Source organism: Platalea leucorodia, assembly GCF_965183815.1.
Source record: "Platalea leucorodia genome assembly, chromosome: 1".
Taxonomy (NCBI): Eukaryota; Metazoa; Chordata; class Aves; order Pelecaniformes; family Threskiornithidae; genus Platalea; species Platalea leucorodia.
The window spans coordinates 111,302,571-111,324,047 of NC_138823.1; the positions used below are offsets into that span (position 1 = coordinate 111,302,571).

At 41.7% G+C, this 21,477-nt stretch overlaps 1 protein-coding gene across 2 annotated transcripts in view; it reads left to right on the forward strand.

Annotated features, from left to right (window-relative positions):
- Window positions 1-211: 211 nt before the first annotated feature.
- The window catches only part of GLI3 (GLI family zinc finger 3), a gene marked incomplete at both ends in the record, with an annotated part of 195,883 nt that continues 174,617 nt past the window's right edge, over window positions 212-21,477 (forward strand). For both annotated transcript variants that reach the window (XM_082330047.1, XM_082330048.1), the window contains one exon: window positions 212-335. In XM_082330047.1, coding sequence (XP_082186173.1) covers window positions 212-335 — 124 coding nt within the window. The remainder of the gene's footprint in view (window positions 336-21,477) is intronic.

Sequence of the window (21,477 nt, forward strand, 5' to 3'; positions counted from 1 at the left end):
AAATTTCTCAGGAATTCATGCACGCAAACATGATTTGGTGGGCACACAGAAGTGGCCTGTAGACCGCTAATTCAGTTGTGCTGCAGGCTTTTCTTCAAGTGAGAGGTGTGAGTGGTTTTGGGCTAGGCTTTTGCATAGTATTTAAAGTTTATGGCTCTCTTGTTCCATTCAGGTATTAGTACAAGGAGAGCTGAAGTAATGAGAAGTCATCATGGAGGCGCAGTCCCATAGCTCTACCACGACGGAGAAGAAAAAAGTGGAGAATTCCATCGTGAAATGCTCCAGTCGAACAGATGTCAGTGAGAAAGCTGTTGCCTCCAGCACAACTTCCAATGGTGAGTAACAGCAGGGATTTACTAGCAGCCAAACCTACAGTAATTTTATGTTCACTGCATTCCTTGTGAATTGAGCATTTGCACCTGGATCAGTGTTTGTTCTAAGGAAAGGCTTAAGAAAACGAACAAGGCGGGGTGGTGGTGGTGGAAAGTGGTGGGATACAATAAGGCCTGTTTTGGCATAAGGCGTAGTCTTTTTCTTCCAGATGTTCTAATTTGAGATGTAAATGTGCTAAGTTATTTATTATAGGAAGTCCCTGTTTTTGGCGTTTTGGAAATTGTTTTGATTAGCCTGGCAGGGCTTGTGAGCGCTTTGCATTTAGCCATTGAAATCTCTTACACTAGTTAGATAATTAGTTATTACAAAAAAGACAGAAGTAGCTCTGTCAAAATTAATGGCAAAGGTTTTTTTTCTTCTCTTCTTTTACAAATAAACTTGCCCCTCGCAAAGGGCTGCCTCCACCTCCCCAAAGTTCTTTAATGGCCAGGGACAAAACACCAAGCTAAGAGTGTATCCTCCCGTGAATTCATTTCAAAGTTGTGAATGTACAGCTTGTAGATTTGCAAAACTGGAGTAGTTTGCTTAATTCTCCCCAGGGATTACCTCACTTGACAACTTTACATATTCTCTGCCTCTCTGGAGAGTGTGTAATCCCAGCCCTGGCCGTTTCATTGTTCAGTGTAAGAGGGCTGAGTGTATGGGTCCCTACTAATGCAAAACTCCCTTTGCATTAAGAAAGACAATGACTTGAAAAAGTGTGGGCAGAGTTTAGACCTGTGGATTTTGGATAGTTGCAGATGAACTGTTGGTTTTTGCAAAGCAGTCTAATAATGGCTAAAAATGGAAGATGTCTTTCTGCATATTTTGGAGTCCTGGTGTATTCCTGGCAAAACATTTTCTGTTCACCCTTTCTGCTTCCATCATGCTCACTCATCTGGGCTTGTGGTCCAGGTCAGGTTCTCCCTTTGATATCTTGAAGAAAGGTTTCTGCTTTCTCAAAGAAACATGTATCATCTCCCATTAGACAGAGCAGAACATACCTGAATCCTGCAGCCATACTGGAGGAGAATCTCTGTGGGTCAGTAAAAATTAGATGGCACATGTCCCAGTATCCTTCTGTGTGACTGGACTTCAGATTCAAAGCGAACTCAGCACCTGCTGACCTACTAGTTGGAGTTGATCCCTATGCGAGCATAGAACTCTTGAGCAGCTATGGAAAAAGTTGCATCAGTTTTCTAAGGCATATGAAATTAGATCCTCAGCTGGTGTACGTCAGCACAGATCCATTGCTGTCAATAGAATTACAGTGGTTCGCATTAGCTGAAGAGCTCCCCGTTGTATTTCTTTTTTTCGATAACAGGATTTTCCACATTGGCCCAACTTTTCAAACAGATGCACACTTAAACACATATGCGTATTCTTTGATGTGTCAGGGGTTTGTACTCTAACTCAATATTGGCATATACCTCTGACTGTTTGGGCTAGCTTTAACATTATCGTTAAACATTTAGAGTTAGAGGGCTAAAAATAAAGCCTTCAAGCTGTTTTTGCCTAATTCTGCCACTGATTTGCCCTGTGGTCAAATCACGTTCTCTCTCTAGTCTACCTATCAGCTTTAAAGGTAATATTAGTTCTTAACTACCTGCTTCATCTAGGTGGTATATTACTGCATGTCAGGGCCATCAAACTCCCAAGAGCTGGAATGATTCTAAGTCTAATGAATACCTAGAAATTTTTGTCGCTGGAATTGTCTCCTATTAATGGAATGAGATGCTAATGTCATAACATGTAGTAACCTGGGGCCTGAGGTTGCCTTTGGTTAAGGTAATGACAGTTACCTTTGTTTTCACTGGGTAAGGGTTGGTCTTGTTAGTCTTTGCATTTAGGGAAGTCACCAGGATCTCCAAGGTTTGGGTTTCTAATCTGCCTTCATGTATATTCAAGAAAACGACTTCCCAAAGATACAGGGTTGGGCTTCAAAGAGAGAAAAAACTCCATTCCTTCCTGGATATGAAAAATTTCCTCTTAGTGTAGAGACTCCATGGAACTTGTACCAAAACAAATACTAATACCAAAACTTTAGGAAATTAAACATGAGTTTCACTGTCGCAATGTTTTAAAGTTTTGCTTCTTGCAGATGTGATTGTCATGATAATGAATTTTTGGTTACAAGGACCAATTTGCGTGGAAGTTGGAGCTTGCATCGCATTTGCATCTTTTGTTCTTTAATGCTGGAATGAGTATTACTACAGGAACATCATCAGTTGATATAAGACACCACTCCTACAAAACAGGCAGCTTTTGTTGATTCAGTGCCTTTTTTTGCAGAGGGCTGTGGTAATGTTAAATGGTGGTGATTTGCATTTGAATGCTCTGTTAAACAAGGTAAGGTACCCTTAAAAATAACAAAAAGAGGAGTGGTCCTTGCTGTTTTTATCAGAAGACTCTGCTGTCACTACAGAGCAGCACCTGCCTATCATACTCATGTCACCTCGTAAGCATGCCTGAAGTGCTCCTCTCCTTCTGGACAACGCATTAATTAGCAAAGTTTGCAGGGTAACATGGGCAGGGTAACATGAGTGACAGCTGTCTGAGGTGTGATGTAGAAACTAGTATTTTCTCAGTAGCTCTGCTGTCTTCTGAAGGAGTCAGAACTTGGATCATAAATAGATTGAAAGCTGTTAATTACAGGTTTTATGCAAAGCTTACAGTCATGAAGAAACAAAGAAAATGCCATTATTTCAACAGCTCCCAAAAGTGAGTAACACATCTAGTAGCAGAATCTATGTTAAAATGATACTGAGCGTGGAAAACTTTTGAATCATATGATGTGCAAACTGTTTATTGAAGAGCCTGGTGTAAACCTAGGTGCAAGGGAAGGAAAGTGGGAAAGGTCATCTGGAAGGGCAGCTTGTGTGTTAACCCTAACTATGCAACGCAAGTTATGAGGCCCAGACTTGAGGGTGCCCCTTGGAAGGCACCAGCTGCGCTGTAGACTCAAACAATAAGCAAGCAGAAGGCCGTAGTTTACACGTTAGCCACTTCTGCTGAGTTCCTGTCATTGCTTAATACAAAAAAGATTTCTGCTGCACTCACCTAACTACAAACTCTGACTATATGGCTAAGATGCTTGTACTGTGTTAGATAAGGGCCTGCCAGCGTTTCCATTATAAACCCCTAATTTCAAGGATTTATAACTAAGCCATTAAAATGTGCTCCAGGCTGAAACATGTGGGGAAGGTCTTAGTGCTGGAGCAAATTAAAACTTCTTTTAAAATACATGTGATTAAAAAAGTAAAAAAAAAAAATCATGATTTGTAATAACTAACAAAAGTCTCTGGTGCACTTTGATCCCCAGTGGGACTTTGTAATTTGGGACCACTCTTGCTTTGTTTTGAATTCATTTTTGCAAGCTTTTGATTTTTTTCTCCTTTGTGTTTCATTTTGTGTATCTATCTCAACCAACCCATGCTGTTTACTAGGATACATTTCTTTGCAAATTGTTCCTTTTACCCCTTCTTTGTTTGGCTGCTATATTTACTGCTAGGCTAAGATCCAAGGAGGGGAAGACCGCTCAAGAAAATTGCTAACGGGGATGTTAATTCACAAAAGACTGTATGAAGAAAAAGTTTGTGCTAGGGTATAAAGTAAGCTTTCTTTTGTGTATAGTGTGATTTGATAGCCTCAGACTGATCTGCTTTGGCAAAGTAATAACAGTAACAAATAAATATACTTTTTATGTCATGACCATGTCACTGGTATTACACTGGAGTAATGAGGCCAGTGTCCCGGACCACCTTGCTACCATGGTGCCGTGTTGTCAGGCCTTGTCTTCTCACATGCGCATCCCTGCCACGTTCCTGGAGACAAAGCAGTAAGACCCTGTTCCCTACCATATCAGTGCATGGATTTAGGTCATCATCCTGAAAGTTGCTGCATGCGCACACAGGTTTCTGTCAAGTTGTGCGAGGAATGGCTTTCTGAAGGGAGGTATGCATTGATAAACTCATTAAAATTAGTTCTGTGCTCCCCTTGGAGACCCTTCACCTGGTATTGCAGGTCATGAAGCCTGCCTTGCTAGACCTCTGCTGGATAATACGATACCTCCTGTAATTTCAAGTAATCCGAGGATTAAAAAGAAATCTTCAGGTGAATGCTGTGAACGTTGCAGGAGTCTGCACGGTGACCTGCCTTGCTGAAGTGTGATGATCGCCAGCATGGGGGCTTGTTCTCGGCTACTCCTCCATGCTGCTCTGCCAGCGAGCGCCAGGGCTGGCAGGGCGAGGAGCGTGCCTGCTCCTCGGCTGCCGTACCTCGCAGCCTGGCAATATGAGCTGTCGCTGAGATCGGCAGCATGCTGAGTTGGTATGTCAGGCTGAACACTGCAGTGCTGGAGCAGAAAACTCCACTGGCTCCTCTGCCTGCACAGCCATGCTGCCCACGCTTGCGCAGTACCCTCCTGCACCCCGGCACGGGGGGTCGCCAGCCCTCCCGAGTCCCAGTAAAGTCTTGAGCTCCAGTCCAGCAAGTACTCAAGCCAACGCCTCGCCTTAGCCACAGGAATAGCTCTGTTGGCCCTAATGTCGGTATTTGCATACCTACAATTAGGCAGTCGCTTTAATGCTTCACCAGGCTGGGTGCTTTGCTTAGACTCTACGCTCTGCTTTGTAGGTGAATCATTTATTGTTAGAGTACTTCCTAAGAGGCGTTGACCAAAAAACCCCACACTAACCTAACACAGCCCTCAGCTATATGCAATTTATTTTTTTCGCTTAATCTGTAACATGGATATAATTAATTTTTCGCTTTATTTTCTAAAAAGTACAGGGAGTTTCTGTGAGGGTTAAATTAATACTTTTACAAGGCAAAGCTGCACTTTGCAGCATTGCTTGGAGAACATTAGGAGATTGTAATACTGTGTTCAGCCCTGATTTATTTACTGTTTGGCTTGTGAATTTTGTTGGTGACTAAAATGCTTTCCTCTTTTTGCACATTTTGGCTCGCAACTGATGTTTTTAATGCTGCATTAAAACAATGCCGTTATTGTATAGGGACTCCTTCAATGACTGACAGGCAAGCACTTATTTTCAGTTTGATGTGTTTTGTCTAGTTTTTGACCCATGAGCTTGTTCCAGTGTAATCTGATATTTCTTATTAACCTATTACTCTGCCTTAAAAAAAAGCTAATTATAAACGTATGTAGGTTGTGGACTTGACTACCTTTATCAGAATCAGATAGTTATTGAGAACATACTTTAAAGTGATAGAAAGCAGAAATTATCTTAATGATGATGTAACTTAAAACCAAGCTTGATAGATGAATAAATGAGAGGAAGTTCATGCGTCCACTTTGATTCTTTCAGAAGAAGAGCCAGCTTCATCTAGGTCTCATTTTTTTTTTCTTTCTTCCTAGTAGTGCTTTCAGGGTTGAGTGAGGGAAGTATTCAGCAGTCTGCAACCCCATAAGAATCACATTTCCTGTTTAAACTTTCAGTTGGTTACTTGTCCTGCTGCTTGCTTTCAAGCTTACCATAAAATAGGTGTTAATCATAATACCCATTCTTGGCCCCCTCATTGGACTGACGTGCTCAGGGTCCCGTTGAGAGGTCAGGGTTCAAAAGAGGTTGTTAGGTATCAAGAAACATTGCCTGTACTATTTTAGTGGCCTGCAAATTGAGTCTCAAATTGATTATATGAGACCTGATTCTACAAAGAGATCAGGAGATGCCCTCCTCCTCCCCTGAAATCAGAGGGGATGGAGGGGCCCTCTTCACTTCTCATTTTCAGGTCAAGGAGGAACCAACATCCTGTAGTATGTTGATATTGGATGTGATGACTTCGATGTGTAGGTTTTTCTGAGGGTTTTGTTTTTCAGCAAGGCAAATATTGCAAGTAATTCCTATCTATCTGTAATGGAAGCATACAGCAGCCTAAAAAGTAAGGGTAGAATGGTCAGATGTGGTAGAGCAGAAGAATAAGGGCAAAGACCTGAACTTGTAACATTTTGTGTACACTTCTGTTCTAGTAACCATGTCCAGGTCCTAAGAGGATAAACTAAAAGAAGGTACCTATCCTTGGGGAGGATAGGTTCTCCTGATTCTTGGAAGTACTGGAAGCAAAAGTATTGGAGGTTGTAATTAAGCGGGGACTGTATGTCTTGGTATATTGTAATCTGATGTGAGTAGCTGATTAAATACATGTTCATTTGGAGTAATGCACCCGTGGTCCTTTATGCTTACTAATAAAATTTCGGTCATCAAGTTAGGGTTTATTTTAGACTGTAATAACTCATTCTGCCTGATACTATTTTCTAGTGTTGTTCCTCAGTGAGCCAGCCCTACCCTTACCCTGCTCTAAAGCCAATGATCTGCAAGTGCAATACAGTATTGCTTCATTAATTCTGCCTAGATTTCCCTCTTTTTTTCCCCCCTTCTCTCCCCTCCCTGCAGTGGTTAATAGCATAAGGGATATTAAATGTCAATCCTCCTGTATCCCTTTGCAAGTTCCAGAAAGAGATGATTGAGTGGCTTATCCCTGCAATCACTGTAATCAGTAAGTAATGACTTAACATCCTGCTGGATAACACGAGGTGGAATCGGGAGAAAACATTAGTTAGCAGCAGAAGCTTGCCACCTGGACAAGGTGGAGGTTAAATTTAGGGAATTACACACTGGGGACTTTTTTTTTCCTGAAAAACAAACAAAAAAAGAGGCAAAACTCTCCAGCAACCATATTACAATTGTACCTGGGTTTTGAAATAGAGTAAGAAGTGATAATAATAAAAAGGTTTAAAATGGGTCTCTACCGTATGGCAACGGTACCATACTCTGTAGCTTGTGCTTTGCAGGAGTCCAATATCAATCAGACCTCAAAACCCACAGTACTGGGGAGTGGAGGGAACAACCAAGAGGTTTGATTTTTAGTAGGAAAAAGGTTGCTGGCAGGTGAAGCATCAGTGACATTGTTAGCCTTCCAGAAAAGGGCTCACTCGCTGCTGTTAAATGCTGGTCTCTGGGGAAGATAGCCTAAAAGAGAAATGGTCTCCTCGCACCTCTGTGCCAGCCCGTGCCACCAAAGCGGAGAGGCTGCGTGGCAGCGTGGCAAGGCTCTGCAGCAGGACTGCTGCTCCGAGCGATGGCACCTTCTTCCGAGCCGCTGGGAACGGGCATCAGCAAACACACGGGTGCCAGGTGGCTGGGGAGGATTGGAAGGGGACTAAAAAAATAAAGGTAGAAAACTCTTGCATTCTCAGAGTTTTCCTGGGTCCTGAAAAGAGACCAGCCTTGGGAATCTGCAAGTGAAGGAGCTACATGGAGTTGATCTTCTTCTTAAAGTAAATAAAAAGAATTTTTAAAAATCCTTCTAACTGACTTAAAACCAGGCATCCCCTCTGGCAGGCACAGTATTTGGCGTTACGATTGTGTAAATTGAGGCAGTTGAAGTAATTAAATTACTTAACAGGTTTTCAAATGGCATTAGTCTTTCCTCTTCTAGATCTTTTCTATTTCATATCTGTCTCCAGTTAAAAAGAAATAATCAGGCATCAGTGTTGCATTTGATTATATCCCTGCTCTGTATCTTTCTATTTACTTTTTCCTTTTTTTTTTTTCCTTTCTTCCCCTTTACTGGAAAAAACCTCAGCTTCTGCTTACATAGAAATTATTACTAAATACATACACCATTAAGTGGGAGCAGTGTGCTTAGGGTACGGTATGTGATCATGTAAAGAAGGTAGTGTATTAAAACTACATTCTCTGTATTCTTTCCAAGCCATATCTCATTATTTTGGGGTGTGGGTGGGAGGAGAGGAGAGGGAGATGCATTCTTTTGCCATCCCAGCTAAGAGGGAATGAGATGGATTTTATTGCTGTGTTATTATCTTATTTCCCATTAAAAGTCTTTGCCTTTGATGTATACTGCAAGTGGTCCCAATTTAATTTGCAGATTCTATTTTTGTTCGTAAGGCTGGCAATTCAGAAAAATGTTGATTTACTTGTAAATGTGATCTGGACCTACTGACGGATGTATATTTCAAGTGCGCAGAGGCACTTTGGAGAAGAGAAGCACACGGGAAATACTGGGTTTTGTTAAGATGATTTTAAAATTTGGCTCGTAAGGCTTTATGGGTCAGATTATCAAAAAGCAGTTCCTAATCGTGTGCCTGCAATCAGCTGGAGTCTTGCTACACAGGAGCTGTGTGTGCACATTCTTTGCACATGCCAACCACTTAAAATACGCTGGTTTCCATGCATTTAGTACGACTTTTCATGCATGTTCCACATGCAGCCAAGTGGAAATGTGAAAATTTAAGTCCCGCACATGCAGTAGCTTGAAAATGCGTGCAGATATCCCAAACTAAGGGGATTTTTTTTTTTGTTCTGCTTAGTAGAACAGATTGGTACTGATGGAGTTTTTCCTAAGATGAGATGATGAATTGCTGAAACTTAAGTTAGTATTACAAACTGTGCGCTCTCTTTCTTGCTCTCTCTTTGTCCCCGTCGTGTGCTTGCTTTTCTCTTTCTTTTCCAGCGTAGGGGTTCATACATAACAACAGAGGATTTTGTAGAAAAGTTCCTTCTGGGCCTGACCGGTATTGTTTTCCCCTCCTCCTCGTCTCTCTCTTTTCTTTCCTCCTTTCTCTCCTTTCTCTTCTCTCTCTTTTCTTCTTCTTTTCCTTTTCCTTTTCTTTTTTTCTTTCCTTTTTTTTTTTTTTTTTTTGTTCTTTCTTTTAGTTTTCAGAAAGTTGAGTTCCATCCCAATTATTAAATCTTCGGAGACCATTCCCACATGGTTCTGTAAATGGTAGCTTCATCCTGAGTTCTTTCATCTCTTTTCCTGCTCTCCTGGCTTGACAGTTGAAAAGGTCTGACTGTGCCACACAATGGTTTGATTGGTTTCTCTAGGGGAGGCTTTACCCTGCCTCATCATTCGCCAGGCAGGTGGACCAGAAAGTCTCTTGATTCTTTTGTTGCCTCTCAAAGTCCGAGGTCTTTGACTGAATAAATCCTCCGTCATGGGATAATTTGCTAAAAGGAGACTGAAAGATGTGAGAGAAAAGCCTCACTACTTGGGTGCTGAATTAATGAAATAACTGGGCCTTGGAGTTTGCAATTGAAAAATCACCAGGAATGCAATGGGTGGAGACAGGCTTCAGAATGCAAGCCCGTTACTTCCCCGTAATAAACTATGAGAGCTTTAAATGATATTACTAAATACGCTGGCTCGCCTGGCCGCCTCCGGTTATTTGCATTTGCAGCCCCGTTCGGCGGGGGAAGCCCGAGCAGAATAAAAGCCGTTTTGGTGCAGCGCCTAGTTAGTCATTAGATTATTACGAGGGGCTGGAAAGAATTCTATATGACAGAACTAGGGTTGAGTTAACACAGGACGAAAAGTAATTTACAGATAGGCTGTCCTCAGCCATCTTCGTAGCCCCTGATAAGGTTTCATTTCAGAATGGATAGGCGACATTTCCACTTACGGGCCCATTCTGCGACACCTGTGATAACAGCTTCTAGATCCTAATTGAAATTGGTTTCAAAATGGATTTTCACTTTTCTCTGTCTGTGGAAAATATTGAATGGACTCAGAGCTGCCACAGAGAATCCCAGACCTTGGAAAATGGAGCAAGAAGCCAGGATCATCTTTCATAACTGTGTCGATGATATGACAGTTTTGTTATCTGTCTTATTAATGAAATCATTGATCACCTGATGAGGGAGATAATAAACTACATTTTTGCTGCTGTTCAGGAAGCTCAATTAGATTTTTTAAAAATACAGATGGGGGAAAACCAAGCCAAAACAATGAAGTGCACGGTTTCAGGTCTATTTTCAACTTTTGCTTTTCTTGAAGATTTTTAGATGGAAGAAGTCTCCGAGGCTCTAAAATGTTGACTGCATCTTGAACTTATTGAGAGTAAAAAGGAAAAAAAAAACCTCCAAACCTGATGCTCACGTTAAGACTTAGTTATTGTTTTTCGTTTTTAACAAACCGCACTAAGTAAATAACACTTAAGTCCTAGTAAGTGCCATGGAAACTCAGATGAACTGAGAAACAATGGAGCTCAATTTTAGCTGAAGTGGGATTAGTGATCCCAACTCCCTGAATGCCCTGACGTGGACAAAGGCCGGTGGCTAAGTGTAGCGAATGCTTGCCGTGATGCTGGTTCTCCTGAAAATTATTTCTTCTTTAAAAATGGGTGTCAGCCTTTAGTTGCTAAAGCTGCTCAGGCATTTTGGAAAAATAAGTTCCTTACCTTTTTTTTTTTTTTTGTACTAATGGACTTGAGAAGATTTTTAAACGCAAGCAAACGTAATAAATGGCCTGCTCGGGATAAAATGTGCATGCAGGCTTCGAAAATAAAACCTGAAAGAATTTTGTGAGGTGTTGTTTCCCTGGCTGTTTTCTAATTATTTGGGAAAGAGCTAAATCTGTTGTTTGTGCTTGGTTGCTCTGGAATGCGCGCTGTATTCCTTGAGGAAGGTGGGAAGGGATAGTTTTTCTGAAGAGGGATGCCGGTGACTTCTCATATTTCACTGTGAATTGTATCCTAGGTGTTTCTTCAGTCCCTCCGCTGGTGTGGGTCAATCTGTCCCCCTTTTTAAGCTTGAAAGGGGAGCTCTGATCAAAGGCTTGAATGATGTCACTGATCTCTGGTGATTGATTAGGAACAGAAGTTCTGGAGCATTTTGCATGTCCGCCTTTTCCTTATCACTTCAAATCCATTAGTGCCTGCCCATTAGGGTTGCTTTCAATCAGGGGAAAAATAACCCACGCACATATACACATATATATATCTATCTATATATGCCCCCCACGTATATGCATATATAGAGAAAAGGAATAGGAGGGTGTACAGGCTTCATGGTCTGAGTTACAAATGTATTTCTCCTTAATGTAAAAGGAAGCAATTTCTATTGGTCTCTTGTTGATACAGGGGATATTTATTAATTGCTAAACTCTTGGGTGTAATTCTCTTCTGTTCTTCTGCAGCAGCTCTCACAGATTTAAAACCACATAGGTCTCTTGTCAGTGGGGTTTTGGCTGTTCTACCTGAATTTGCTGTAGTTTACCCAGAGAGGAACCATACCCCTGCTTGTTATTTCTTTGCTGTGCCTGTGATGCACGTTAAGATCCCCTGTGTGTGTCAGTGGCTTAGAGATATTTTTTAATTAGAGATTGAAAAATAAGTATTTTAAACGTATGTCTCTTGGAAGTTCAGAGTTAGCCAGAATGTATGTTAAGCTGTTAAGAGAAAAGATCTTTTGTTCGGAAAGGAGGAGCAGTCCTCTGACTCTCGGTGGTGTGGGACGTCGGGCAACGGGGTTTGCTCGTGTCCGTAAGGGTGGTGTGCGTGAGCAAGCGATACAGGACTGGAATCTGACTTCACTGTGGTACAGATGAGGGAGATGGGTGGTGTGGAGCTGGAGTCCATTCCTAAATACCCCACTTCTAACAGCATATTGTGATTTAAATGAGGAACTTAAAAACTCTGCACAGGCTTCAAAAATCTTGAGTTAATTAATTATTCTGGTAAATGGAAGCTTTTGGTATGTAGGATAATTCAAAAGTGTTAATGTTATTTTCATGTATCTCTTTTCCTCTTTCTTTTTGGTAGGTTGGCTCATTTCTCTCTCTCTCAAATCTCCTTCGCTTTCTCTTCTACTGTTGTGCATTTCACACCAGGAGATGACAAGTCTTGTGATTGCAGCAGAGGCAATTGAAAGAAAATAAAAAGAGAGTTCTTTTTCTCTGGTGCTGGCCCATGAACATACCGTAAAAATTGGATTAGACACACCTAGAGTTGGGATTGATTGCATCTTGAATGGGAAATTAGAACATCTGAAAAATTCCTTTTTGGATGGAACAGAAGCACAAGAACGAAAAGTTGGATGGAAACCAGAGAAGAACTGTAAATCACTATTAAAGTTACTTCCTATGGTTTACCATTGGCTGTCAAAGAAAATTGCCTCGGGCTTGTTTATAGCTAATTCCCTTTATAGAAAACTTCAATTTGTGGACTGGCCTCTGAACGGGATTGATAACTCTGTTTATAGACCAGGATGGGTATCTAAAGATAACAGATAATGCAAATGAGCCTTTTTTTGATAAGCCAGGGAAGCAATTATGGCTACAACTTGGTTGATGGATTTCAGAGGGCCTTTTCACAGATTATAGATTTTTTTTTTTTGCATTATAGTTTTCTTAGCGGTGTTAGAAAAACAAAATCAAAGTCACTCGAATAGAACTAAAAAGATGGAGCGGCTGATACAACCAGCTTTCCTACCACTTGTAAACATAGCGAATCAGATTAAAAAAATAAACAGGCAGTCCTCAGCCTTCTGTGGGAGAAATATGATTTGATAAAAATGTATGTTTAATATTCAATTTACAGTTTCATCCGAAGTGTGTAAACCTAGATGTCCCGTGGGAGTTTACAGCCCGCTCCAACTTTAACTCAGATAAAATGCTCCTCGTAAACTGTTTTCCTGCTTTTATTTTTGGATTTGTGTTTCTGCTGGAGGGGAGGAGGGCAGAGGCTGGGCCCCGCGAGGAGTTCGAGGCTCCCCAGGGTGCTCGGCACCTGTGATGATTAAGCCCTTAACCCTGGGCTGATTTCAGTGCTGACCGCAAGGCGTAGCCGTGTGGAGCGGGCTCAGGAGGCGGCTGCACCGTCTGCCACGTTTCCCTCTCAACTCCATGGGTTTTCCCATTGGAAGTGCCCGGGAAGCTGCGGCTTCTCACAGCCAGGAGGATACCTCAGCAGGGATGGTGGCTGCTGAACGGGAGAGGGGAGACCTCAACACCTCAACTGTTCCGCTTAGCTTGCCGACTTGCAGGATCGACAGGAATGAGACAAAATTAACCCCGTAAAGGTGCGCGGTAAGATGTGTTCATAGTCATAATTTCACATTGTTCTTTAGTGGTAAGACTGAGCTTTATTTCGTTTAAGGCCCCAGTCCACAACTCACTGAAATACTGAAAGGATTTTTAGCAACTTCAACTAGTCCAGGCTCTGAATATTTAATCTGATGTATAGCTTTCCAATCTCCTTACTCAAGCCATTGTCTTTTAGTTGGTTCCCTTCCGTGGGACATCCCAACACCCTTGATCACTGAATTATAACCTTCATCTCTGAAACTTGAGATAACTTCTCATGAAGCTATCTATCTCAGGACCTAATCCTGGAAATGTGCTTTCTTTTGCAAATGTCCTATTCGAAGGCTCTTCTGTATGATCAGAAAAAAAGAAAAAAATAATTATGACTTAGTTCCCATGCAGTTGTAATAATTAGAGTGACTCCTTGTAGTTTGAACTACTCCAGGTTTCAGGGATTTGGTAAGATACAAACTTTGCTTCTGTCATGAAGCCAGTGGCACAACTGCCATTGACTTCCACAGGAGCAGCATGGGAATCCTTTTATTTTAATTGACATTTAAATATTAGTCACAAACTGCTACAGAACTCTCTTGTTTTTTGCAGTGCCTTCATAATGGATCACACCTCTCACTGGAAAGCAAAACTGAAAACAGCACAATTTTGCTTAGAGAAATGCCAGACTTCTAAGCTGTTATCTGAACATTATTTTAAACCTCCTTTATGAATGTGTGTACGATGAATTATTTATTACCTTCAGAGACTTTTGGCTGAAGAGTTAGAGTGAGTGGACGTTGGCATCTTTCAAACACCAGGACGGATACAGGATCACACTGCCTCTGCCAAAAAAGCATGGATCTGGAATCCCTCAAGGGATTTCTCCCAACTTCATTCCCAGCATTCATCCCAATCTAAGTCAGTGCCATGTTTTCTAAGTATTGGTCAAGGAAAAATATTTATGATGATAGGTTTTATTTAATATTTTAAATTTGATGTGCATCAGCATCTTCTTCTGACAGTCTCCCTGAGCTTAAAATATCTGTTCCAAGACACCATTTTGTTTGCCGACATGATAGAGGTTAATGTTGCATATATAAGAGTGGAAACAATTTCATACTCCTGTTCTCAGCTTTGAACACTTTCTTTTGATTGTTCAGAGGATAGGGGGAGGTAGGTTGGTTTTGCTATTTAAATTCCCAAAGACCTTTCTCTTCAGCCATCTAACTTAAATCGGAATTAAAGCCTTGCATACATTTCCTTTGGCACCACGATTTTTTTTTTCTCTGAGAAATAACCTTAGTATGAAGGATACCAAAATATCTCAAGTAAGAAAAAATATTTCAAGTGACTGTGATTTATTGCTACATTTATCTTCAAGGCTCAAAACAGATGCTAAAAATAAGCCTACTCTTAAAAAAAATAATTATATCTATAAGTGAATAAGAACCTTGAGCAAAGATATAAAAAATTCCACCAGGTATTTACAAGAGAGGGAGAGAGAGCGGAAGAGTGAAAGAAAGGAAGAAAAGCAGGACCTGAAGGAAAAGGAAGGAAGAAAAGGAAGAAGGGAAGGAAGGAAGGAAGGAAGGAAAGAAAGAAAGAGGTCTGTGCTCCTCTGTGGTGCTCTTATTTAAACAGATTTCAGGTGAATTTTGTGGTTGCCATAGTTGGACTGAGAACCTGTCAAAAATCAGTATTTTAGCATTGTTAGACAGAAGTCATTGTCGTTCATGGGACCAGTACTTTAACTGCAGAGTAAGAGCCTGTATGTAGGTGCAGAGTAGTTGATACAGAATAATTTAACATGAGTTTTCTTAATAGGTGAATCTCAGAGAAACATTGTATTTCAGACTCCTTAATTATGGGGAAAAACGTTACCTTTAGACGTAAACGTTAGGCACAAAGGGAGAGCAACAGGAGTTTTTTTGTTTGAGTGTCTGAACATAATTTAGGCTGCTGCTTTTGTGTTTGCACTTGGCCAGGCGTACTGTGTTGGATTTACACCGCTTACCCTCCGAGCTGTGTAGGCTCTTTGGGAAGTGACGGCAGAACCTCAGCCCAACGCAAGAACAGAGCAGGACGTGGGCACGGTGTTGACTGCTGGCTTTCTGCCATCCCAGATAAGTCAGACCTACTGGCCAGGCCTCTGTGTAAGTGGGGTTGCCTTGAGCATGTGCTCGGCGGGCTGTGACGGGCACTCCTCGTATCCGCAGGTCTCAGGCGTGGTCTGGCTGTATGCAGTATTGCCTTGTACAGATGCTTCTGGATTTCCAGGAATCTTGGCTGCTGTGGAAACCAAATCCTTGGCAATCTGGTTGTGAGAGTCCCCTGTCTTGTAGGATTAAATTTATTTTAACATGGAAGGTACCTAAACAATGAGAAATTCAGGGGAATCTAAGGAAAATCCTTTATTTTGTTGGGCTTATATTTTGTCTTAGCAATAAAGAGAGCAGTGAAATTGCTTTTTCTTGGTTCTGGTGGAGGAGTTGCAGAGGGCAGCAGCGTGTACATCTCAGCCTATCAAGCTGTAACTGAAAGGGAGAGCGTTCAGAACTTAGCAACAGTTAGTTCTTCTTCAAAATGTAAAGGATCCTTGAAGTTAGGTGGATATTAAGTAAACACAAGCTATGAAGAGGTATGAAGTGATCTCACTGAAAATCTGTTTCCCAGCTTTCTGTCCCTTCAGGTTGTAGACTTTTCTTTCGCTCATTCTGGAGGTCAGGCAGAATCAATTTCCAACCTGAAAAGTGAGACATAAAAATAAAAATGTGCAGATATCGCAAACAACACGGTAGCATTGCTCCTTCATCTGTTCCCTTCTAGTAGATAGGTCCATCCAGTCTAAACTTTCTCTTAAGAGGTCAGCAAAGAGTGTGAAGTTGGCTCATGTGACCACTACCACATGATCCCAGTGATCCCGGTTTATTTCAAGGAATGGAGTTAAAAGAGAGAGGGAAGGAGCTGGAAAGGGAAAAAGAGATTCCACTTAGCGTTTACAGTGCTTTCGTTAAACTTTTTTTTTGTTTTACTTTTTTTTTTTTTAAATTCGTATCTGGTACAGCATTTTTGTTTTTTAAAAACACTCAGAAGGCTTCTATTCATAAACACATATTTCTTTTTGTTTCAGTGCTGGAGATGCCTGTGAGTGACTTAAAACTAGAAGGGACTGTGAAGGCGGGGGAAAGGAGGAGGATGTTTTACATTTCAGTGTTTTAGGAAATAAAAATTAGCAAACACTAATAGGTGTCTGTTCTTTCCCATTGTTTATTAAAATACATGGGATGTGGATCAAATGACTTTATTCAGTGCTCAGCATTTCAGCTACCTTGAAATGGGAGACTGCAGGCAGTTGGATAAATTCGCTGGAAAGTTGCCCAGTTTCACTGCTGCTTATATAAGCTTGCCTGTATCCTCTGGGGAATACTATTTTGTAACATGTTATATCAGGATGAGTATCCCTATGTTCCCTTTAGCTCTGGGATGCCAGAAGTAGATGAGTGGTGGTGGTGGTGATGATGATGGCTTTCTCTCTCTTCTTTCTGGGGTTAATGAAAGACAGTCTTTAGGGACCTTTGCCAAATCAGGGTGCTACCCCTCGCTGTGTTGCTATCATCTGAAAATAGCATGCAATGTACATTACTCACGATAAGCAGTTATGGTTGAGTTATAAATTATTTTGCAATTGCCGTGTTTTTGGAATTGCCTAGATGATAGTTAAACTTGTTGTGGAGCCAGCATAATTAAGGATGTGTAAGTGACTCCCTTATTAGACTGCCTTCTTGCTGGGTTTCAAGAAACGAGCCATCACAGCTTGTTTATGTGCTGGTATTTTATCTCTGCAGATGGATGTTCAGCTCTTGGCTGCGCTACAGTTCAGATGGGATTTGAGGTCTTGTCCTTACCTCTGTTAGATAGCTGTTCATGTCAGAAGGAAATACCTGAGAGTTTCACACTTCGGAGACCACTACTGTAAATTCGCTGTTTGGGCAGATGAGATGGCTGTGAATCTGCAAGCACTGCAGACTAGACTTTCTTGTCTTTGTCATGGTGGTAGCACTGGGAAACATCTGTTTGTGGAGGCAAACCCTTTCTCTTATGGATGCACATGCAAATTCCTCACTGGAACCTGCAAACAAGCACATACTGGGTGCACCTACACGTGCTCCAGTTTACCACTGCATCCTTCTGCTTGGGTTACTTAATGCAGAACCATGAAGTCATGCTCTCAAAAGTCTGTGCCAGTAGGTAGCAATCTAGCTTCATTATCTACGGGCCTAATTTTATGTCAAGAATTGCCGGCAGCTTGGCAATAAACCCTTCCAACTGGGTACTAAGTCTGATGATGGTAGTTATTTGCATTTTATAGTGCTTGTTGCGGGCTGGAATGCTCTGAGGATTCCTGTGAGGCTTGGAGTGACAAGGACATCTCATGGCACATTTCAGAGTAAAAAATAATCTGTTAGGGTATTTATTGTCCATAGAGACACTTAGCAGGAAGGTTCTCCCATGCAGAGCAAAGAGAGGTGCTCTCCTGACAGAATAAGGGAGACCTACAGTGGAGCCGATCTGTTGAGGGCCGTGTGAAGGGGAGGCTGGGAAGTGGGTCGGGTAACGTCAGGGTCACTGAGCTGAGGTGACACAGGTCACCTCGTGGGGTTGTAAAGCAATCGCTTATGTTATTTTAATTCCTTGCTGTCTCCCTAACTGGTAGAGTCCATTCCTCTTCCTTGAGAAGTCCTTTTTGTTCCTCGCCTGAAACCCGCTAGGCTGGGTGGAGGAAATTCCATTGCGTTGTGCTTTCCAAACTGTCACTAGTCCAGCCTTTTACTGAAAAATTAACTTGAAACAGTGATTGCTTGAAGATAAGGACCTGACCTAAAAATCGCAAATCCACATAACGTAAAATTGTCTTTGGATGCTGACGGGTGTTACTTCCACAGGCTGCTACCATGGAATCATTTATATGTATGTCTGTTGGTGGGACTGGGATGTTGTATGTAAAGTGCCCGTTTAAGAACAGAGTTATAGGTTGGATGAAATTAGAGGAGGATCTCTTGGCTTCTTTTCATCGCAGATGTAAGAGGAGATTTCTCTCTCGTGATTTATAACACTGAGCGAGCTAGAATAAACTGGCAGGTGTCATCCTGAACGCCTGTGTCTGCACTGGTGGAAGTGATCGTTCATATGGCTTTTGCATATGCTCTGGGAGTTGCTGTTAAGTCAATATTTACTCCTCAGGGAGTAAATGCCAGAGTTTTTTCTGAGAGCTGCTACTACTGCATCAATGCAAGAGTTATGCGCTGTCATCAAGCATCCTATGGTGCAGATTCCCGGAGTTTTAGAAGTGTTGTGATTATGAGCTTGTGGTAAGCAGCTGGAAACACAAAAGGTGTTTTTCAGCAACGCCGTACAACTTTCTGGATCATCTATTTACAAAATGTTGCACAGTGGCTCTCTAATGTTTCACAAACAGCTTGTTAAGTATTTCTCCTTTAGGATCTTCAACACCATCAAGAAAGGTGTATGCCAGTTGGCATCACTGAACTTTTGGTTAGAAGTTTTATTTTGTTGAGGGAGGATGATGGGGGAGAGAATTTGGTTGACGACTTCTGGAGCTGTTTTAATTTGTAGCCTTTACATATAAACTACATTCGGTCTGGGTAGGACCGCCTCCCAGCAGAAAAGCAGTGGGCTTCACTAAAGATAACAAAGGTCTGATGTGAGGTAGGATGCGTAAGACGGTTGCAATACGGTTTTGTCTGAATGCTGAAAAATGCTTTAAAAACGCTCTTTTTTGTATCAGATCACCATTACCTTCCTGGGGGACCCACCTGTGCAGCATTTATGCAGACAGGTTCTGTGTCAAGGGTGGGTGCAGGCAATCTGCAGGTGCAAATGTGTGCTGCAGTGGCACGTCAGTGCTGGGCACACCTGCCACGCGTTTGTGTTTACACATAAATGCATTACTCCTCCCTCCCTTGCTCTCTGCAGAACGTGGCCACCACTTTGCAAGTCTGTGGGAGGTAAGCTGGTGGTTATGCAGTATTTAACCTCTGACTGCACTTTGTGGGAGGCTTAAAAGTCTTCTGGGAAAGAGGCTGTAGTGTGAGGCTGCCCATGTCTTTTCCCTCTGCCTATAAAGTGAGGTTGAGCATAACCTCCTTGGAAGCTGGAGACTTCTGTGGAGTTTAGGGCCTGATCCACAGTGTATTGAGGTCAGTACCTTCCTAATGGGCTGAGTCCTTAGGAGAACAGGAGCGACTGGCCCACAGAAAGGATGCTAACCCATTTTTCACGGTTGCCTCCTCTCCACTGAAGGAATCAGTGGGGAAAGGCATGACTCTCAACGACTGCCGATTATAAATAATTGGGAGTCATTCAACATTTAGGCTCACATATTTAGGTTGTGATGTGTTTTGCATTTATTAAGTGTTGGCTGCTGTCTTGTGGCTTGGTGTCTTTGCTTAATATCTCTCACCAGTTCCTTGTGTAAACACTGGGGGTTAGATGAGAAGATGGGCCCCCAGTTTGAAAGCTTTGGCATCCTGTGGAGGCTGGCTGCCACGTGAGCCCCCACTGTGCCATGTGTTGCTATGGAACAACTGATTAGAAAGCGTTGAATTTTATCTTTAGTGCTTGCATTTAGCTTAGCTGGATTTTGCGTGGAGTGAGAATTATTGGTCTATAGGTGATGCACAGCAGAGCTTAGGTAACTCAAACAGCATGGCTTGTGCCAACACGTAACACGCTGAAATGTAGTAAAGCCAAAGATTTTTCATTTGTAGCATAGGGTCCAGTAAAGATCAACCAGTCCATATTGGCAGTTATGGTGCACCAACCATGCTCTTTTGCGTAACTGTGAGTATATTTTTTTTCTTCTTTGCAGATCACGTAACAAAGAGTAACACGTGAATCTAATAAATATTCCAGCAAGCACTTTCATGTGTTGTTTACTGTAAAATAAAATTAAAACCTGTAGCATATGTTAGTTTTTCAGGGAAATAGGTAAAAAAAAAAAAAAAGGAACACCTCAGAGGCTAGATGTTAGCATTTACATGTGCCAAAGAGAATTTTTAACAGACAAAAAAATAAAAAATAAAAAAATCTGGATTTGCACTTCAGAAATGGTATTGTCTTCATCCAGTTCATAAATGTGAAGCTGAGGTGAAACTACACAGTTAAACTGTGATGTGACAAAGGCAATGTATAACCTCTTTAAAGTCTATATAAATCAAACCTTTAACCTACTGCTTTTAAAAGGAAATGCCTAGAGGATGCTTTTGTATAACACTTTTTTTTGTATTCCATTTAAATGTAGATTTTTAAGGCCTTTAGTATAGTGGTGCATCTTTTGCAATGAAATGTTAATCAGGACTCTTTTGTAGAAACTTGGTTGGAAGAAAAAATATTTAGTGCTGTTGTATATTGAGCCCACATTCCTTATACACACACATACAAGCTCTCTCCCCATCTCCTCTTTTCCCCTACCACCTCTTCCCCCCCCATCAGAGTTGTAAGGAAATATTTTGGTTATTACTTGAAGAGCTGATCTGTGCTTTCCATTACTGGTAACCTGACTTGGTTACATTTCTAGCAGACTACTAGTAGAGAAGTGTAGTACTTGGGCAACTGAATGTAGTTAACGTCCAGGATTTGTCTCCTTCCCCATTTGTCCTGTGTTTCTGAGTAGAAAACAACAATATTAGCTATCTCTAGGTAAGTTTCTTTGCTGAGCAAATGCGTGATATTATTGGAGATCTGGGTTTCTATTTCCATTGATTACAGTAATTCTCAACTAGTAGATACAGCTGTGTTGCTGTCGTGGTTTAACCTGGCAGGCAGCTAAACACCACACAGCTGTTTGCTCGCTCCCCACTCCCAATGGGACAGGGGAGAGAATTGGAAAAGAAAAAACAAGAGGGAGATTAATGGGTTGAGATAAAGACAGTTTAATAGGACAGAAAAGGAAGGGAAAATAATAATAGTAATTATAATAGAATATACAAAATAAGTGATGCACAATGCAGTTTCTCACCACTTGCCAACCAATGCCCAGCCAGTTCCTGAGCAGTGGCCCCCCGGCCAGCTTTCCCCTAGTTTCTATACTGAGCGTGACATCATATGGTATGGAATAGCCCTTTGGCCAGTTTGGGTCAGCTGTCCTGGCTGTGCCCCCTCCCAGCTGCTTGTGCATCTCTGGCCTCCTCAGTCGGCAGAGCATGAGAAGCTGAAAAGTCCTTGACTTAGTGTAAGCACTACTTAGCA